This window comes from Myotis daubentonii, chromosome 20 (genome assembly GCF_963259705.1).
Source record: "Myotis daubentonii chromosome 20, mMyoDau2.1, whole genome shotgun sequence".
NCBI lineage: Eukaryota > Metazoa > Chordata > Mammalia > Chiroptera > Vespertilionidae > Myotis > Myotis daubentonii.
This window is the reverse complement of record NC_081859.1, coordinates 17,179,191-17,195,016: the sequence shown is the minus strand read 5'-3', so window position 1 is coordinate 17,195,016 and position 15,826 is coordinate 17,179,191. Positions and strand designations below refer to the sequence as shown.

Genomic DNA, 15,826 nt, shown 5'->3' with positions numbered 1-15,826 from the left:
GGATCTGTTAGGTGTCAATCAGGCTGGCAAAGGAGTGGTTAGGGGGTGATCAGGCTGGCAGACTGAAGTGGTTAGGGGCAATCAGACAGGCATGCAGGTGAGCGGTTGGGAGCCAGCAGTCCCAGATTGTAAGAGGGATGTCCGACTGCCAGTTTAGGTCCAATCTGTGGGATCAGGCCTAAACCGGCAGTTGGACATCCCCCAAGGCATCCCAGATGGAGAGGGTGCAGGCTGGGCTGAGAGACACCCCCCCAATGCACGAATTCTGTGCACCATGCCTCTAATCTATAATAATAAAAGCATAATATGCTAATTAGGCCAGACATCCTTCCAATCACCTTCTGGAGGAAGCTGGGGCTTCAAGGAATCCCTGGTCCCAGGTGCCTGCTGGTGACTGAAGAGAAGCCTGGGTCCCGGGTGCCAGAGAGAAGCCTGTGGGGGCAGCCAGGGGAAGGAAGGCCTACTCTTGCACAAATTTCATGCATCAGGCCTCTAGTATGCATATAAGTTCTTGGGTCAATCTTGTCCTGCCCCTTCCTACCCCCTTCCCTCTAGATGCCTCAGTCTGTGTCCCTGCCTCTGGTTCTATTTCATTCATCAGTTTATTTAGTTCATTAGATTCCACCTATAAGTTAGATCATGTGACATTTTTCTTTCTCTGACTGGCTTATTTCCCTTAGCATGTTACTCTCCAGTTCCTCCATGCTGTATCAAAGGGTAAGAGTTCCTTTATTGGGAGGGGGATAATACACTATATTTTATTTATTAATTGGTATTTTATTTGTTGTTGTTTTTTCGGGGGGGGGACAGAAAGGGATAGAGAGAGTGAAAAATTGATGATAAAGAAACATACATCAGCTGTGTCCACATGAGAAGAGGGTGACTCAGGTGCTCATGGGAAAGTTAACCATCAAGATGGAGCATCAAGAATAGACAGATCCCTAGTCCATCCTGGCACAATGAGTCCTGAGAACCCAGGGAGCCCCTCCCAGAGCTGGCCTCACTCATCTGTCCAATGTGTCTCTGCCCATCAGGTGACCTCAGAGAGCAACCTCACCTGACAGCTGACAATGCTGCTGCCTCCTCCCCTTCCAGTTGTGAGCTGTGTTTCCTGCTTCATGAGAGGGCTCTCCAGAGGCATCCCAGCAACACACCCCTGCAGCAAAGGGTGACACAGCCCCACCTCTGACTCTCCCTGGAGCAAGCCTAACCTGTTCCAACTGTATCTGAGTGTACAGACAAGAACACGGACACCTGGGTGTCTGCTCTTCAAAGTCTGTGTTTGCATCCTGGGTGCTTTTGATCAGCTTCCATAGAAGTCACATCCAGGACTAGAATCCATGTGTGGTCCTTGACCATGTGCTATGTACAGGTAGGAGGGGTAAATGTTTATTTCATAGCAAAGAAAATCATCACAGTGTGTGTGTGTGTGTGTGTGTGAGTGTGTGTGTGTGTGTGTGTGTGTGTGTGTGTGTGTGTGTGTGTATGTGTGTTACTTATTAAATAGAAGTGCACTGAAATTTGGACACATGCCAGGATGTGCAGATGGGACCTTCAACAAGAGGGACCTGAAGACAAACAAGTCAGAGGGCCCAGAGCCCTAGGAGCTTTTGGATGAGGGAAGGGTTGGCTGTATTCCTGCAGCAGGAAAGGGCTCCCTGCTGACTTCCTAAATCCCTGGTTTGGGGTCTCCCTGCAGCACCATTGGGGTTCAGTAAGGCAAAATCACGCTGTCCACAGACGTCAAAATACTACAGTGTCCCTGAGAAAGCAATCTGTCTTCAGGGCACATGCTTCACTACTGGACTAGAGACACTGAGAGGTCAATGCCCTGTGAGCCTGAGAGGACCCTCCCCTGCAGAGCCAGGGCTGGGCAGTAGGGGGCGCTCAGGGCCCAGGACATGGGCTGCTGCTCCAGGAGCAGGCTAGAGGGAGCTGGGCAGGGATTTCCTCTGAGGCCTGGGGCTTCCTCTCTTCATACAAACAATCCAAACTGAAAGTTGGACACGACTGCTGAGGTAACTGTGAATATCCTGCTTTATCAGACCATTTACCAAACTCAATGAGACATGAGAACCATACACAGGGGGGTGTTTCTATGGATTCAGGATATCTGCATTGTAAGGAACTGGGGCAGGGATGGATTTATTACCTCACTTGAGGCATCATGTTGGAGACACATTGTTTTGAGAAGAAGACATTCAGGTATCAAAGCCCAGAGCTGGTACAGGTGGCCCTATGTCACCAAAAGGTGGGCCCACAATGAGGAGCATGTCCTTTAGGGGCTGGTTCCTCAGTGGAGGAGCTGTGTCTACACAGAAGTCAGGGCCCTGGCAGGGGACACACATCCTCCAACCAGGATTAGGAGTTGGACCCTCAGAATCTCACTGAGCCTGGTCCCTATGTCATCCATCTTCTCTCAGGTGGGGTCAAGAACTTAGCTATGAAATACTCTGCCTCATGAATATGCAAAAGACAGGAGGCAGACTAGGTTAAATATGAATAAGTCTGTGCCCTGAGAGCATCACCCACAGCCACACCCTCCCCTACAGAAGTACTCACAGCACAGCCCCTCACCATGGACTGGAGCTGGAGAACCCTCCTCCTGGTGGCTGTGGCTACAGGTAAGGGGCTCCCCTGTGTTTGGGTTGAATGGGGGGACCATGGAGAATCAAGGAGGATTTCCACCCACTCCTGTCCCATTTCCACAGGTGTCCATTCCCAGGTGCAGCTGGTGCAGTCTGGGGCTGAGGTGAGGAAGCCTGGGGCCTCTCTGAAGGTCTCCTGCAAGGCTTCTGGATACACCTTCACCAGCTACTGGATGCACTGGGTGCGACAGGCCCCGGGAGAGCGCCTAAAGTATATGGGCTGGATCAACACAAATACTGGGACACCCACATATGCCCAGGGCTTCTCAGAAAGATTTGTCTTCTCCAAGGACACCTCTGTCAGCATGGCCTATCTGCAGATCAATGGCCTCAAGTCTGAGGACACAGCCATGTATTACTGTGCAAGACACAGTGAGGGGAAGTCAGTGTGAGCCCAGACACAAACCTTCCTGCAGGAGAGGCTGTGACAACCAGGGGGCACTCAGGTTCCTGAACACAAGGACCAATAGCAGGTGCAGTTGGAGGTTCCAGCTGGTTTCCTGTGGGGATTCCTCTTTATGTCACAGTTTCCCTCAGAGAATCTCTGAATTCCTGATCTTCACTTACCTCTGAAGTCTCTGAGTTAGAAAAATGTGTTGTAAACAGAGACAACTTTTTCACATGGACAAACCACAGAGCCTGCCCCTCAGACACTCTTGTGCCCAAACAACAATTAAAAATAAAATGTTCTGACACAAGTCACCTGATTCTAATCATAGGCTTTGCTGACTTAACAGTGCAGCTCAGCCCCACAAAGCTCAGGTCCCAGTCAGCAACAGGACATGTGTGTGCTAGACATCTTGCCCCAGAGGAGTGTGTCCCCAAAGGTAGAGAAGAAAGAGTCTGGTTGTGATTGTCACTGACTTGTCGTCACTCTCATCTCACCAATCGCAGGTGACACCATGCAGGGGACATAGAGGGACCCACTGTACTTTCCAATGGATGTGGCTTTTTCTTGTGGCTATTCTGAGAGGTAATTTATGGAGAAGAAGTAATACTGAGTATCTGAGTGGGTATGAGTGAGAGAAACAGTACACAGGTCAGCATTTCCTGACCAGGACATCTTTGAGTTTGCAGGTGTCCAGTGTGAGGTGCAGCTGGTGGAGTCTGGGGGAGGCTTGTTGCCGCCTGGGGGGTCTCTGAGACTCTCCTGTGCAGCCTCTGGATTCACCTTCAGTAGCTATGGCATGAACTGGGTCCACCAGGTTCCAGGGAAGGGGTTGGAGTGGGTTGCTGGTGTTAGTAGTATTGGTGGTACCACATACTATGCAGAGTCTGTGAAGAATTGGTTCACCGTCTCCAGAGACAACACTGAGAACACGCTGTATCTGCAAATGAACAGCCTGAGAATGGAGGACATGGCCGTGTATTACTGTGCAAGAGACACACAGGGAGGGGAAGTCAATGTGAGCTCAGGCACAAACCTCCCTGAGGGAGACAGCAGAGCTGGGCTGCAGGGGACACTCAGACACCAGGGGGCACTCAGGACCCATGGATCTGAGCATCCAAACCAGGAGCAGGAGGAGGAGCAGGTTAAGCCCTGGACCCTGTTGGAATCTGGGTTTTCCTCTTCATATGACATCGGTTCCTGGGCTTCCTCCAGAGTCATGATTGGGCCCAAACAGCTCAGCAGCAAAGAGCCAGTCAGTCCTGATGGAGAAGAGAGGCCACGGGGTGGCTATTCCCCAGCCCCCTGCACAAAGAGATGATGGCTGTGGGCCCTGTGCAAGGACAGCAGGGTTCTGGCCCACAACAGCTGCAGAGGCTGAGTCTGAGGATTCACACACACCAGGGGATGAGATGACGTGCAGCTCTGACAGAACCTCTGTCTCCAGAGGTGGGGAGGACTCTCCAGTAGGTGCAATGGCCTCAGAGAGCCAGGAGAGGGCCTGGCTCAGGGTGAGCTGTGTCAGGGTGTGAGGACTGGTTAAACTCCTGTGCTGGTCAGGGGCTGGAGTGTATGGACCCCCTCCAGAGGCAGAGGAAATGTGGGCAAAAGTGGCGGAGGGAGGGCGAGGCTTAAAAACTGCCAAATGTCAGCACCAAACCTGGGGTCAGACTCCTGTGTCCACATAACAATTGCAATGATAAGGGAAAGGGAGGTATTCATGCATTCAGAATGGACAGCAGCCAGCGATGAGAAGCAAGTCAATAAGCACAAAGCAGGAGTAAGAGTGGGGCTTTGTTCTCACATTGACTGAAGTTTCCACTGTCTGATCCTCAATTTGAACCGAATTTCATGGGTCAGCCTCTGCTTCCAGAATTGCAGCTCCTAGAGGGTTCTGAACGTCCTGAGTTAGACGTCCTGCACTGGGGTGGTTCTCAAAGGTGTGGATTCTGAATTGCTCCGTGAGCTGTAAGGTGTGAATTCAGGGGCTAATTGAAGTTTCATTATGGCCTTTATTATTAAAACACATGATCATGTCTCTTCAGAGAAGTTCAAAAGCCCTTTCTTCTGATATCTCATTATTAGGTAAATATCAGCCAAATGATACTACTGCTCTGCACCTTGATCCTCCCTCTATCTGTAATCTTAGCCCATCATGAGATCACAGTCTCCCTCCAAGATAGTCAGCCTCCAGGTTCCCTTACTTCCAAGGTCTCAGGTGGACGCTGGGAGGGCAGGTCCAAGAATGACTCTCTGTGACCAGGAACAGCTCCGAGTTCCACAACCATGTCAGAGCACCTGCTGGCCCAGAGTCAGTGCCTGTGTCCCTCCGGGAGCAGGTTAGTCCAGCATCTCAGAACCTCTCTGTGGTCAAGGACCTGAGACACCTTCCTGAGCTACTCCCTGTGGGAGGGGCTTCCTGCTGGGAGAAGTGAGGAGAGAGGAGGGACAGAGTGTGAGCCTGTCTCTGCTGTGTGGCCTGGGCTGTGTTCATGGGAGGCAGGTGCTCCCCAGCAAGGCCTATTTCCTGGAGCTGGACTGAGACAGATGCAGCCCCTGCACACTCACCTGCAGGCCCAAGGGGCCTCAGTCAGGTCAAGGGGAAGAAAGTTCTTTACTTTTCAATTATTTCTAAGTTGAAGTTGACATGAAAATGTTATCTATACAGTATATATAAAGGGTTATGTGACCGATTATCTGTCCATCCAACCGGCTGGTACATATGAAGTGCATTGGCAATCCTAATAATAAAAGGCTAATATGCAAATCGACCAAATGGTGGAAAGACCAGCAGAACGACCAGTCACTATGACATGGACTGACCACCAGGGGGCAGATGCTCAATGCAGAAGCTGCCCTCTGGTGGTCAGTGCAATCCCACACCGGGAGCTCCAGTCAGCCAGAACCCAGGCTCATGGCTGGCGAGCAGAGTGGAGGTGCTCCTGCCTCTGTGGCAGCACTAAGGACATCCCCTGAGGGGCCCCAGACTATTAGAGGGTGCAGGCCAGGCTGAAAAGCCCCCCTTCTCCCAATGCACGAATGTCATGCACCTGGCCTCTAGTTTTATATAAAATTATGATTACTCAATTTTGCAATGTCGAGTCTACATAACTGGAGTCTTTGTACTTGGGAAGATGTTTGTATATAATGTTAATCCATTTTATTAATGAAATGAATGACCAGTAAAATTAAAATAGTCTTACCCACACATCTGCTCCAACATTTATTATATAACATATATAAAACTTTTTATTGTTTTATCTTTATTGTAAACGGCATTAAAGATGTGTTCCCCTATTTTCCCCAATTTTCCCCCCTCCACCTTGTTCCCACAACAACCCCAGCCTTCACCACCTATTGTCTGGCTTATGTGGACATAAGCTCTTGTGTTAATCTCCTCCTGCCCCTTTCCCTCTGAGATTTGTCAGTCTGATTCATGTGTCCCTGCCTCTTTTTCTATTTTATTTATCAGTTTATTTAGTTTATTAGATTCCACCTATAAGTTACATCATGTGATATTTGTCTTTCTCTGACTGGCTTATTTCGCTTAGCACAGTACTCTCCAGTTCCTCCATGCTGTCTCAAAGGGTAAGAGTTCCTTTATTTAGGGCAGTGGTTCTCAACCTTCTGGCCTTTTAAATACAGTTCCTCATGTTGTGATCAAACCATAAAATTATTTTCATTGCTACGTCATAACTGTAATGTTGCTAGTTTTATGGATCATAATATAAATATCTGATATGCAGGATGGTCTTAGGCGACCCCTGTGAAAGGGTCGTTCGACTGCCAAAGGAGTCGTGACCCACACGTTGAGAAAACCACTGATTTAGGGGGAGAGAATAGACTATATTTTAATTACTTATGTGTCTTTGGGATTTTAGAAAAGATTTTATTGTTATCTAAAGATTTTATGTAAAAAGGAACTGCTTTCAGAATTGGAAACTCTGCACGTGTGTGTGTGTGTGTGTGTGTGTGTGTGTGCGTGTGTGTGTGTATGCAATAAAGCAGGGTGGGCTGAAAAACAAACAAACAAATGTAAACCTGTAACTGTTATACACCTCATCCACAGAATGAATGATAAAGTATACCATCATATAAATAGATTCAGAATAAAGCCTTTAAAATGGAAAATTGCTACAGAATTAAAATTCTTAGCATATCAGGTATAGAAGAAATGGACATCGATGTAATAAAGGTCACATTTGAGAAGCCACCAAGTGATATCATTTTACACAGAGAAAATGTCAAAGTTATACTTCTTACATCACGACGGAGACAAGGGCTCACCTGTGACTACTTCTATTCATCAAAACTAGAAGTGCATGTCAAAATAATTGGACAAGAAAAAAATCTAAATGTTCAAATAAGAAAGAAACAAGTTAAAATGCTTCGCCTTATCTTTATACAGATGACATGATCTTGTAAATAGAAAACCTTAAAAACTGTATGAGGGGCTAATAGAACTAGAATTAAGGAAAGATGTAAGATACAAAATCTATACAAAAATGGCTTATGTTTCTGCAGCCTCTCAACAAAGTGTCTTCAAGACTCTAAAAATTCATGGGGCTGTTTCAGAGAAAATGAGGAGAGAAATCTTGAATGGCTAAATATCAAGGAGATCACAACCTAATGAAACAAGAACCCTGGACACATGTGTCCTCGGTCTTGGTGAATCCCTGATCATGTTCTCAGATAGCTTTCTCCTCAATGTGGCACTGAATCAGGTGCAGGTTCCAGTTGACTCCTATCACGTGGGGACACGGTGACAGCAGTCCCAAGGGTCATATGCAGACATCAGGTTTCCAATAAGAAGATTTCATAAATTCAACTTAATTATTCCCAAATCTATTCCAACATCTTCCGCTAAACAACCTGGTCATGCCGGAGATTCTTCTATATCCCAGCGTATGAAACTGGATCTAAAACAGACACAAAAGAATAAACAGCACAAAAGAGGCAGTGCAGCTGCTACAGGTCCAGCATCAAACTCCCCTGAAGGAATATGACTGCGGAGCTCTGTCTGTGTCTCTGTAGCTCATGCTTCTGGTTCTCATGGACCCACACAGATCCTCCTCTCTCTGCAACACTTGGTCCACAGGCTCTAGGCTCACACTCTGGTCTTAGTTTATCCTCTGAACACTTTGTACGGGAAAAATTGTCAGATGGATCTTCCTGTCTCCTGAACATGAACCTCCTGCACTTTTACGTCTTTCTCAGGTTGTGAGGGTTGATTTCTCTTGGTTGTCATTACTGGTGACTGTCAAAGGCATCTCTCATTTTAAAACTTCTCTTTTTTCTTTTTATGACAATTTTATCTCCTGGGTCTTTGTACAAGTCTCCTGGAGTCTTACGTCCAATGGGGAGAGCACAGGCCCAGGTGTGGGGAGTCATTCTTCACAGACATGCACACTTGGACATGTCACACTCTGGGACCATGTCTTTTCTGTCATAATCCAACCCCAGATCTCCCTATATAGTAGGAGGACATGCAAATGCGGACCCCTCTGCTCATAAAAACAAGCCCAGCCATGACCCTGCAGTTCTGGGAAAGGAGCCCAGCCCCAGGATCCCCAGGTGTTCTCATTCCCTGATCAGGACTGAACACAGACCACTCACTATGGGGTTGGAGCTCAGCTGGGTTTTCCTTGTTGCTATTTTAAGAGGTAATTTATGGAGAAAAGAATGACTGAGTATGTGAGTGGATGTGAATGAGAGAAACAGTGGACATATGAGAGTTTCTTGACCAAGATATCTCTGTGTTTGCAGGTGTCCAGTGCGATGTGCAGCTGGTGGAGTCTGGGGGTGACTTGGTGCAGCCTGGGGGGTCTCTGAGACTCTCCTGTGCAGCCTCTGGATTCACCTTCAGTAGCTACTGGATGCACTGGGTCCGCCAGGCTCCAGGGGAAGGGCTGGAGTGGGTCTCACTCATTAATCCTGATGGAAGTAGCACATACTATGCCAACTCTGTGAAGGGCCGATTCACCATCTCCAGAGACAATGCCAAGAACATGCTGTATCTGCAAATGAACAGCCTGAAAGCCCAGGACACAGCAGTGTATTACTGTGCAAGAGACACAGTGAAGGGAAGTCAGTGTGACCCCAGACACAAACCTCCCTGCAGCAGAAGCTGTGACCACCAGGGGGCGCTCTGGGTCTGTGAACACAAGGACCTTCCCAGTAGCAGGTGTGGTTGGAGGTTTGGGCTGATTTCCTGTGTGGTTTCCTCTTCATGTCACAGTTCCCCTCAGGGAACCTCTGGATTCATGACTCTGCACTTACCTCTGAAGTCTCTGAGTTAGAAAGTCTGTTGTAAACAGAGACAAGTTTCTCTCGTGGACAAACTGCAAAGATTTATTTTTCAGACACTCTGTGCCAAGTACCAATTAATGATCAAAAATTATTCCTAAGGCGCCTAAGTCCTTCCAGAGGTTCTGCTGACTCAACAGGGCAGCTCAGCCCCACAAAACTCAGGGCCCCAGCCAGGCAGCACCAGGACAGATGTGCGCTGGACAGTGGGCACCAGAGAGGTGTGACCCCAGCGCCGGAGAAGAAGGACCCCAGGTGGTGATAGTCACTGACTAATAGTCATGCTCATTGCACCAAGAGTAGGTGACACCAGGCAGAAGCAGGGGAACCCAATGTAGCTTGTACAGATGTCCAGGCTGATGACAAACACACACCAAGGGACATGGAATGATCATTGTGCTCATAGTTGAAATCTCTGGGAGGCGCAGGAAAGGTCCTCCAGGAAGTCAAAGGTGCTTGGATAGAGGCAGGAAAAGAGGCTTTTATTTTCTGTGAGGTGGGGGGCCAGTGGGGAGAATTATGCTTCCTTGTGTGGTTCCAACCTCTTGGTGACAAATGAAGAGGAGCACAAACCTTTCCTATCAGAGTCTCCTTGGCGCTGATGGAGAAGAGGCAGGACATAGCCATCAGTTGTCAGCAGTAAAACATACAATAATATACAGCGTAGCTACCAAATCCATGTAATAACTATAAAAATGACCAAATATGAGACTGAGGGTCATTATGTGTGAACAACAACCATCTACACTAATAAAAGATAAGCATGCAAATTGACTACACCTTAAGCCATGCCCACCAGCCAATCAGAGTGACTACATGCAAATTAACCCAACCAACATGGCAGCCTGCAGACACGGATCTGGAGCAAGCAGGAGGCTTGGTTGCCCCAATGGTGGAGGAAGCCAAACTTCCCTCCCGCCTGCCCTGGCCAGCTCTGAACACCTATCCAGGCTACAAAGTTTCAATTATAGAAGGTAAATAAACGCCAGATACCTGCTTTCAGCCGGCCAAGGCCACGAAGCTGGAGCGAGTAGGAGGCTGGGTTGCCCCTGGCGATGGAGGAAGCCAAGCTTCCCTCCCGCCTGCCCTGGCTGGCTCTGAGCTCCTCTCAAGGCTACAAAGTTTCAATTATAGAAGGTAAATGAATCCCAGAAAAAAATTAAAAGCTGGGAGCTTCCATTGCCAGGGGGGCTTGACCAGCCTGCAAACAGCCATCAGCCCCTCACCCAGGCTGGCCAGGCACCCCAGTGGGGACCCCCACCCTGAAGGGGGTGTGACCAGCCTGCAAACACCCATCAGCCCCTCACCCAGGCAGGCCAGACACCCCAGCAGGACCCCCAACCTGATCCCAGACACCCTTCAGGGCAAACCAGCCGGCCCCCACCCATGCACCAGGCCTCTATTCTATATAATAAAAGGGTCATATGCAAATTGACCCTAACAGAAGAACAACTGGGAATGACTAGTCACTATGACACACACTGACCACCAGGGGCCAGGTGCTCAATGCAGGAGCTGCTCCCTGGTGGTCAGTGCACTCTTACAGGGGGTGCTCTGCTCAGCCACAAGCCAGGCTGACGGCTGCCTCTCCTGCCTCCTAAGCAGTGCTAAGGGTGTCCGACTGTAGTTTAGGCCTGCTCCCTGATGGCAAGTGGACATCCCCCGAGGGCTTCTGGGGTGCCACAGGGGTGTCTGACTGCCAGCTTAGGCCCAACCCCCGGAGAAGCAGGCCTAAGCCAGCAGGTGGTCATGCCCTCAGGGGTCCCAGACTGTGAGAGGGCACAGGCCGGGCTGAGGGACCCCCCTGAGTGCACAAATTTTTGTGCACCAGGCCACAAGTATCTACATAAAATGAGTAGAAAATGATTGATTATAACAAGGAAGAGAAGGAGGAGGAAGAGGAGGAGCATAAAATGAGGAGGACAATGATGACTATTGACTGTGACAGGAGCCCTGGTCCAATGAAATGAAGGCTCCTCGTACAAACACACAATCACTATGGCTCTTCCAGTAAGGGGTGTCCACTCTTCCCAGTAAATGTTGAGAGATTTCATAAATGGGACTCAATGAATTATGCAGCTTCAGTAATCTATGTTGAGAACAGATCAGTATTGATCCCAAAGGTGTCCAAGTGCAGATCCCATGGACCTGGGAATGTGTTACCTTCTAGAACAAAGACACTGTGAGAATGTGCATGTAGGAAACAGGGATCCCCTTCCTACCAGTTTGCAATGACATACTCCTTATTTCTCGTGATCCCTGCCTGCATGATCTTTAACGTTTCTATTTCTCACACAGTCCTGTTCATTAATATTCAGGTATTTCCTATGATGATACAAGCTGTCTCTCTCATGCCCTGCACTTCCTTCTGGGCCTTCACTGGAGGCTTTAAACCCACATGTCCAGTAACTCTCTGTCCTGAACATCAAGCATATTTCTGTCATGTGACTCAAAACAAGTCCAGCGTCCACCCCTCACCCAGTTCCACAGTCAAGTCCAGATTTATGGGTAGTTTCCCGGCAGCGCTCCCCTCTGGTACCAGAACCTGCTCCAGTCCCTGTGGCTGCTGTATCCAATCCACATGGGCAATGGAGGCTCAGCATTTTCTGGGGAGTTCTTTGTAAAATCACCTATATCCAGACCCATCAAAGAAAATACTGATGAATTGAACTGTAATAAAATGAAAAACATTTGTTCTTCCAAATATTCCATCAATGAAATTAAATCATTCACTTAGCAAGAGAATATATTTTTGAATCATGTGTCTGGTGCAGAATGTGTGCATTGCACGTTAAGGTAGTGGTATGTTAGGGAGAGAGCCCCGCACCTTCTGACCACTGTGAGCATCCCAGGGACAGGGCAGAGGAAGGCTGGGATGAGGGTTTTCTGACAAGGTTGATGTTCCCTTTCCTATGAGTAAATGTGTTCTAGGAATTCTCTAATTTCCCTTACTATGATCCCCAACATCACTGACAACACTAAACTGAGAAATCAGGTCACTTCACAGGCCAAATACATTGTTCATGATATGAAAGATTCTCAGTGGTACGCAAGCATAATCACTCCCGTTATCTCTTATCTTTTATCCAGGTTAAAACATGGTTATTTCAGATGTGGTTATTTCAGGGTGTCTGCAATATGTCATGGGTTTACATAAGGGAGGAGTTTGCACAGTGTGTCATAACACATTAAAAGTTCCATCATCAAGAATCAAGGGTCTCCCTTTTTCTTGTGGTTGGGAAGCTGTATTCATATGAAAGTAGAAATGAAGACAATGTGACAGAAAAAATGGCTGTGCTTTCTTTTTAAAATATTTTACACCAGGTGAACATAATTAGCATATAAAATGACAATGCTAAACATTTTTTACTTGTAGATATATGTAATTGTTGGATTCGGAAGCTAAATAAATGCAAAACCCTATTAAATTTGTTTGAAAGATGAATGAGAATTTACCAATGAAAGCTACTTATCTAGTTCAACATTTCTTCTTCTGTTCAGGTGAGGTTGTCCTTGACCTAATTCCAATGTAATTCATGACCCAGGTAGTTCCCTGTCCCTGACTTAAATGGTGAGTGAGGTCAAGGAAAGAGATGCCACAACATGGACCCCAAAATGATTAGGAAATTCTTACCTCAGTCCCTCTACTTAGAAGGAAAAGGCTGCCCACATGCAAATGTTTGTTCAAGCTCCAGGATGAATCCTCTCCTGGGCTGTGAAGGCTCACATCTCTCCCATTACACAGGGCCAAGCTCTCTGGAAAGGAAGAGCTGTGGTCTAGAAGAAGATGAGCCTGCTGGGTCTTCTCCTGTGCCTGGTGATAGCCCCGGAGGTGAGGGTCTCAGGGGTCAGACTGGGGTCATGGGATGGCTGTGACTGCAGGTGACTGATAGGGACTGATGATCCTTGTCCACGATTGTCCTGTCCCAGGTGCAGCTGCAGGAGATGGGCCCAGGACTGGAGAAGCCCTCACAGACCCTCTCCCTCACCTGCACTGTCTCTGGATTCTCTCTAATGAGCTATGATGTGAACGGGATCCTCCAGGCTCCGAGAAAGGGGCTGGAGACGGTTGGGGTTATATGAGGTTATGGGGGTACAAACTATAACCCCACACAGAAATACAGACTCAGCACCACCAGGGACAAATCCAAGAACCAGGTTTATTTACCATTGTACAGCCTGAGAGCCAAGGACACAGCCATGTATTACTGTGTGAGACAAAGTGAGGGGAAGTCAGTGTGAGCCCAGACACAATCCTCTCTGAGGGAGACAGCAGGGCTGGGCCATAGGGGGTGCTCAGGACACCAGGGGGCGCTCCTGACTCCTGAAGCCCAGAGGACAGCCTCAGGAGCAAGGGCAGAGGGAGGTGAGGAAGGAAGGGGCTTCCTGGCAAAAAATCATGCACCAATCAATAATTGCCTTAAATGTAAATGGCTTAAATGCTACAATCAAAAGACTTAGGGTAGCTGATCGGATAAGAAAGCAAGACTCACATCTATGCTGTCCACAATGGACAGACTCCAGAATGAAAGATACACACAGAGAAATGTAAAGGCTGAAAAAAAATTTTTCATGCATACGGAAAGGAAAAAAAAAAGAAAAACAACAAAAAACAAACAAACCTGGGGCAGCAATACTTATATCTGACAAAACAGACTTTGAAACAAAGACTATAGTAAGAGACAAAGAGAGAGACTACATAATAATGAAAAGAGCAATCCAACAAGAGGGTGTAATGCTGGTAAACATTTATAAACCCAACAAAGGAGGACCTAAATATGTAAAGAAAATCTTGAGTCTGGCCTGTATGGCTCAGTGGTAGAGTTCTAACCTATGAACCAGGAGGGTTAACTTTTCTTTGTTATATTTACTGGTGACTTGTCAAAGGCACCTTTCATTTTAAAGTTTCTCTTTTTTTAATGAAAAAATTTATTCCTGGGTCTTTCTACAGGTCTCCTGCAGCAGATAAGTCCAGTGGGGAGTGCACAGGTCAAGATCTGGGGAGTAATTCTTAATAAAAAGCACCCTCAGACATGTCACACTATAAGACCATGTCAGTGTCTAACTCTAGAGCTCCCTATATAGTAGTGGGGACATGCAAATAGGGTCCTCTCTGCTCATAAAAAGCAGCCCACTACTGACCCTGCAGCTCTGGGACAGGAGCCCAGCCCCAGGATCCCCAGGTGTTCCCATTCCCTGATCAGGACTGAACACAGACATCTCACCATGGGATTTGGCCTCAGATGGGTTTTCCTTGTGGCTATTTTGAGAGGTAATTTATGGAGAACAAGACACACTGAGTATGTGAGTGACATGAGTGAGAGAAACAGTGTACAGGCCAGCATTTCATGACCAGAAAGTCTTTGTGTTTGCAGGTGTCCAGTGTGAGGTGCAGCTGGTGGAGTCTGGAGGAGGCTTGGGGAAGCCTGAGGGATCTCTGAGACTCTCCTGTTCAGCCTCTGGATACTCCTCCAGTAGCTACTACATGAACTGGCTCCGCCAGAATCCAGGAAAGAGGCTAGAGTGGATTTGTGCTATTACTGGTAATGGTGACAGCACATACTACGCAGACTCTGTGAAGGGCCGTTTCACCATCTCCAGAGACAACGCAAAGAACACGGTATATCTGCAAATGAACAGCCTCAAATCCGAGGACACGGCTGTGTATTACTGTGCAACAGACACAGTGAGGGGAAGTCAGTGTGAGCCCAGTCACAAACCTCCCTGAAGCAGAAGCTGTGATCACCAGGGGGCTCTCAGGGCCCCTGAACGAAGGACCATCCCAGCAGCAGGTGCAGTTGGAGGTTTGGGCTGGTTTCCTGTGTGGTTTCCTCTTCATGTCACAGTTCCCCTCAGGGAACCTCTGGATTCCTGACTCTGTGCTTACCTCTGAGTCTCTGAGGTAGAAACGCCTGTTGTAAACAAAGACAACTTTTTCATGTGAAAAAACAGTAGAGTGTCTTTCAGACAATTTTGTGCCCAAATGACTATTGATAATCAAATCTGCTGACCCAGGTCCCCTAAATCTAACCAGAGGCTCTGCTAACTCAACAGTGCAGCTCAACACAGCCCAGGGTCCCAGCCCGCCAGCAGCAGGACGTGTGGATGCTGGACAGTGACCCCCGCTGGCACATGAACACAAGGCTAGAGAAGAAAAACTCTGGTCATTAACTTGTCACTCTCAAAGCACCAATCGCAGGAAACACCAAGAGGAGGAGGTAGAGGGACCCACCGTGCCTTGGAATAGATGTCCAGGCTGATGATGTCCCACAGGCAGGGGCACCTTGAAAAGGTTTATATTTTCATGGAGGTGTCTGTTGGGAGCAAGGCAGGCTTTCAAGCCACTCAGACACGGTTTCCCGACTGACATGGCTCAGTAGTTGGGCATCGACCTATTGAACAGGAGGTTAGGGTTTGATTATTGGTCAGGGCACATGCTCGGTTTGTAGTCTCGATCCCTGTGTGGGGTGTGCAGGAAGCACCA

At 47.9% G+C, this 15,826-nt stretch overlaps 1 gene segment (V, D, J or C); it reads left to right on the top strand.

Annotated features, from left to right (window-relative positions):
* Positions 1–2,530: 2,530 nt before the first annotated feature.
* LOC132222426 (immunoglobulin heavy variable 7-4-1-like) lies at positions 2,531–3,022 on the top strand (the record flags this gene model as incomplete). The annotated part of the segment is given in 2 exon segments: positions 2,531–2,624; positions 2,712–3,022. Coding segments are annotated over 2 exon segments (357 nt in total), but the record flags the coding sequence as incomplete, so codon positions are not given.
* Positions 3,023–15,826: the final 12,804 nt, after the last annotated feature.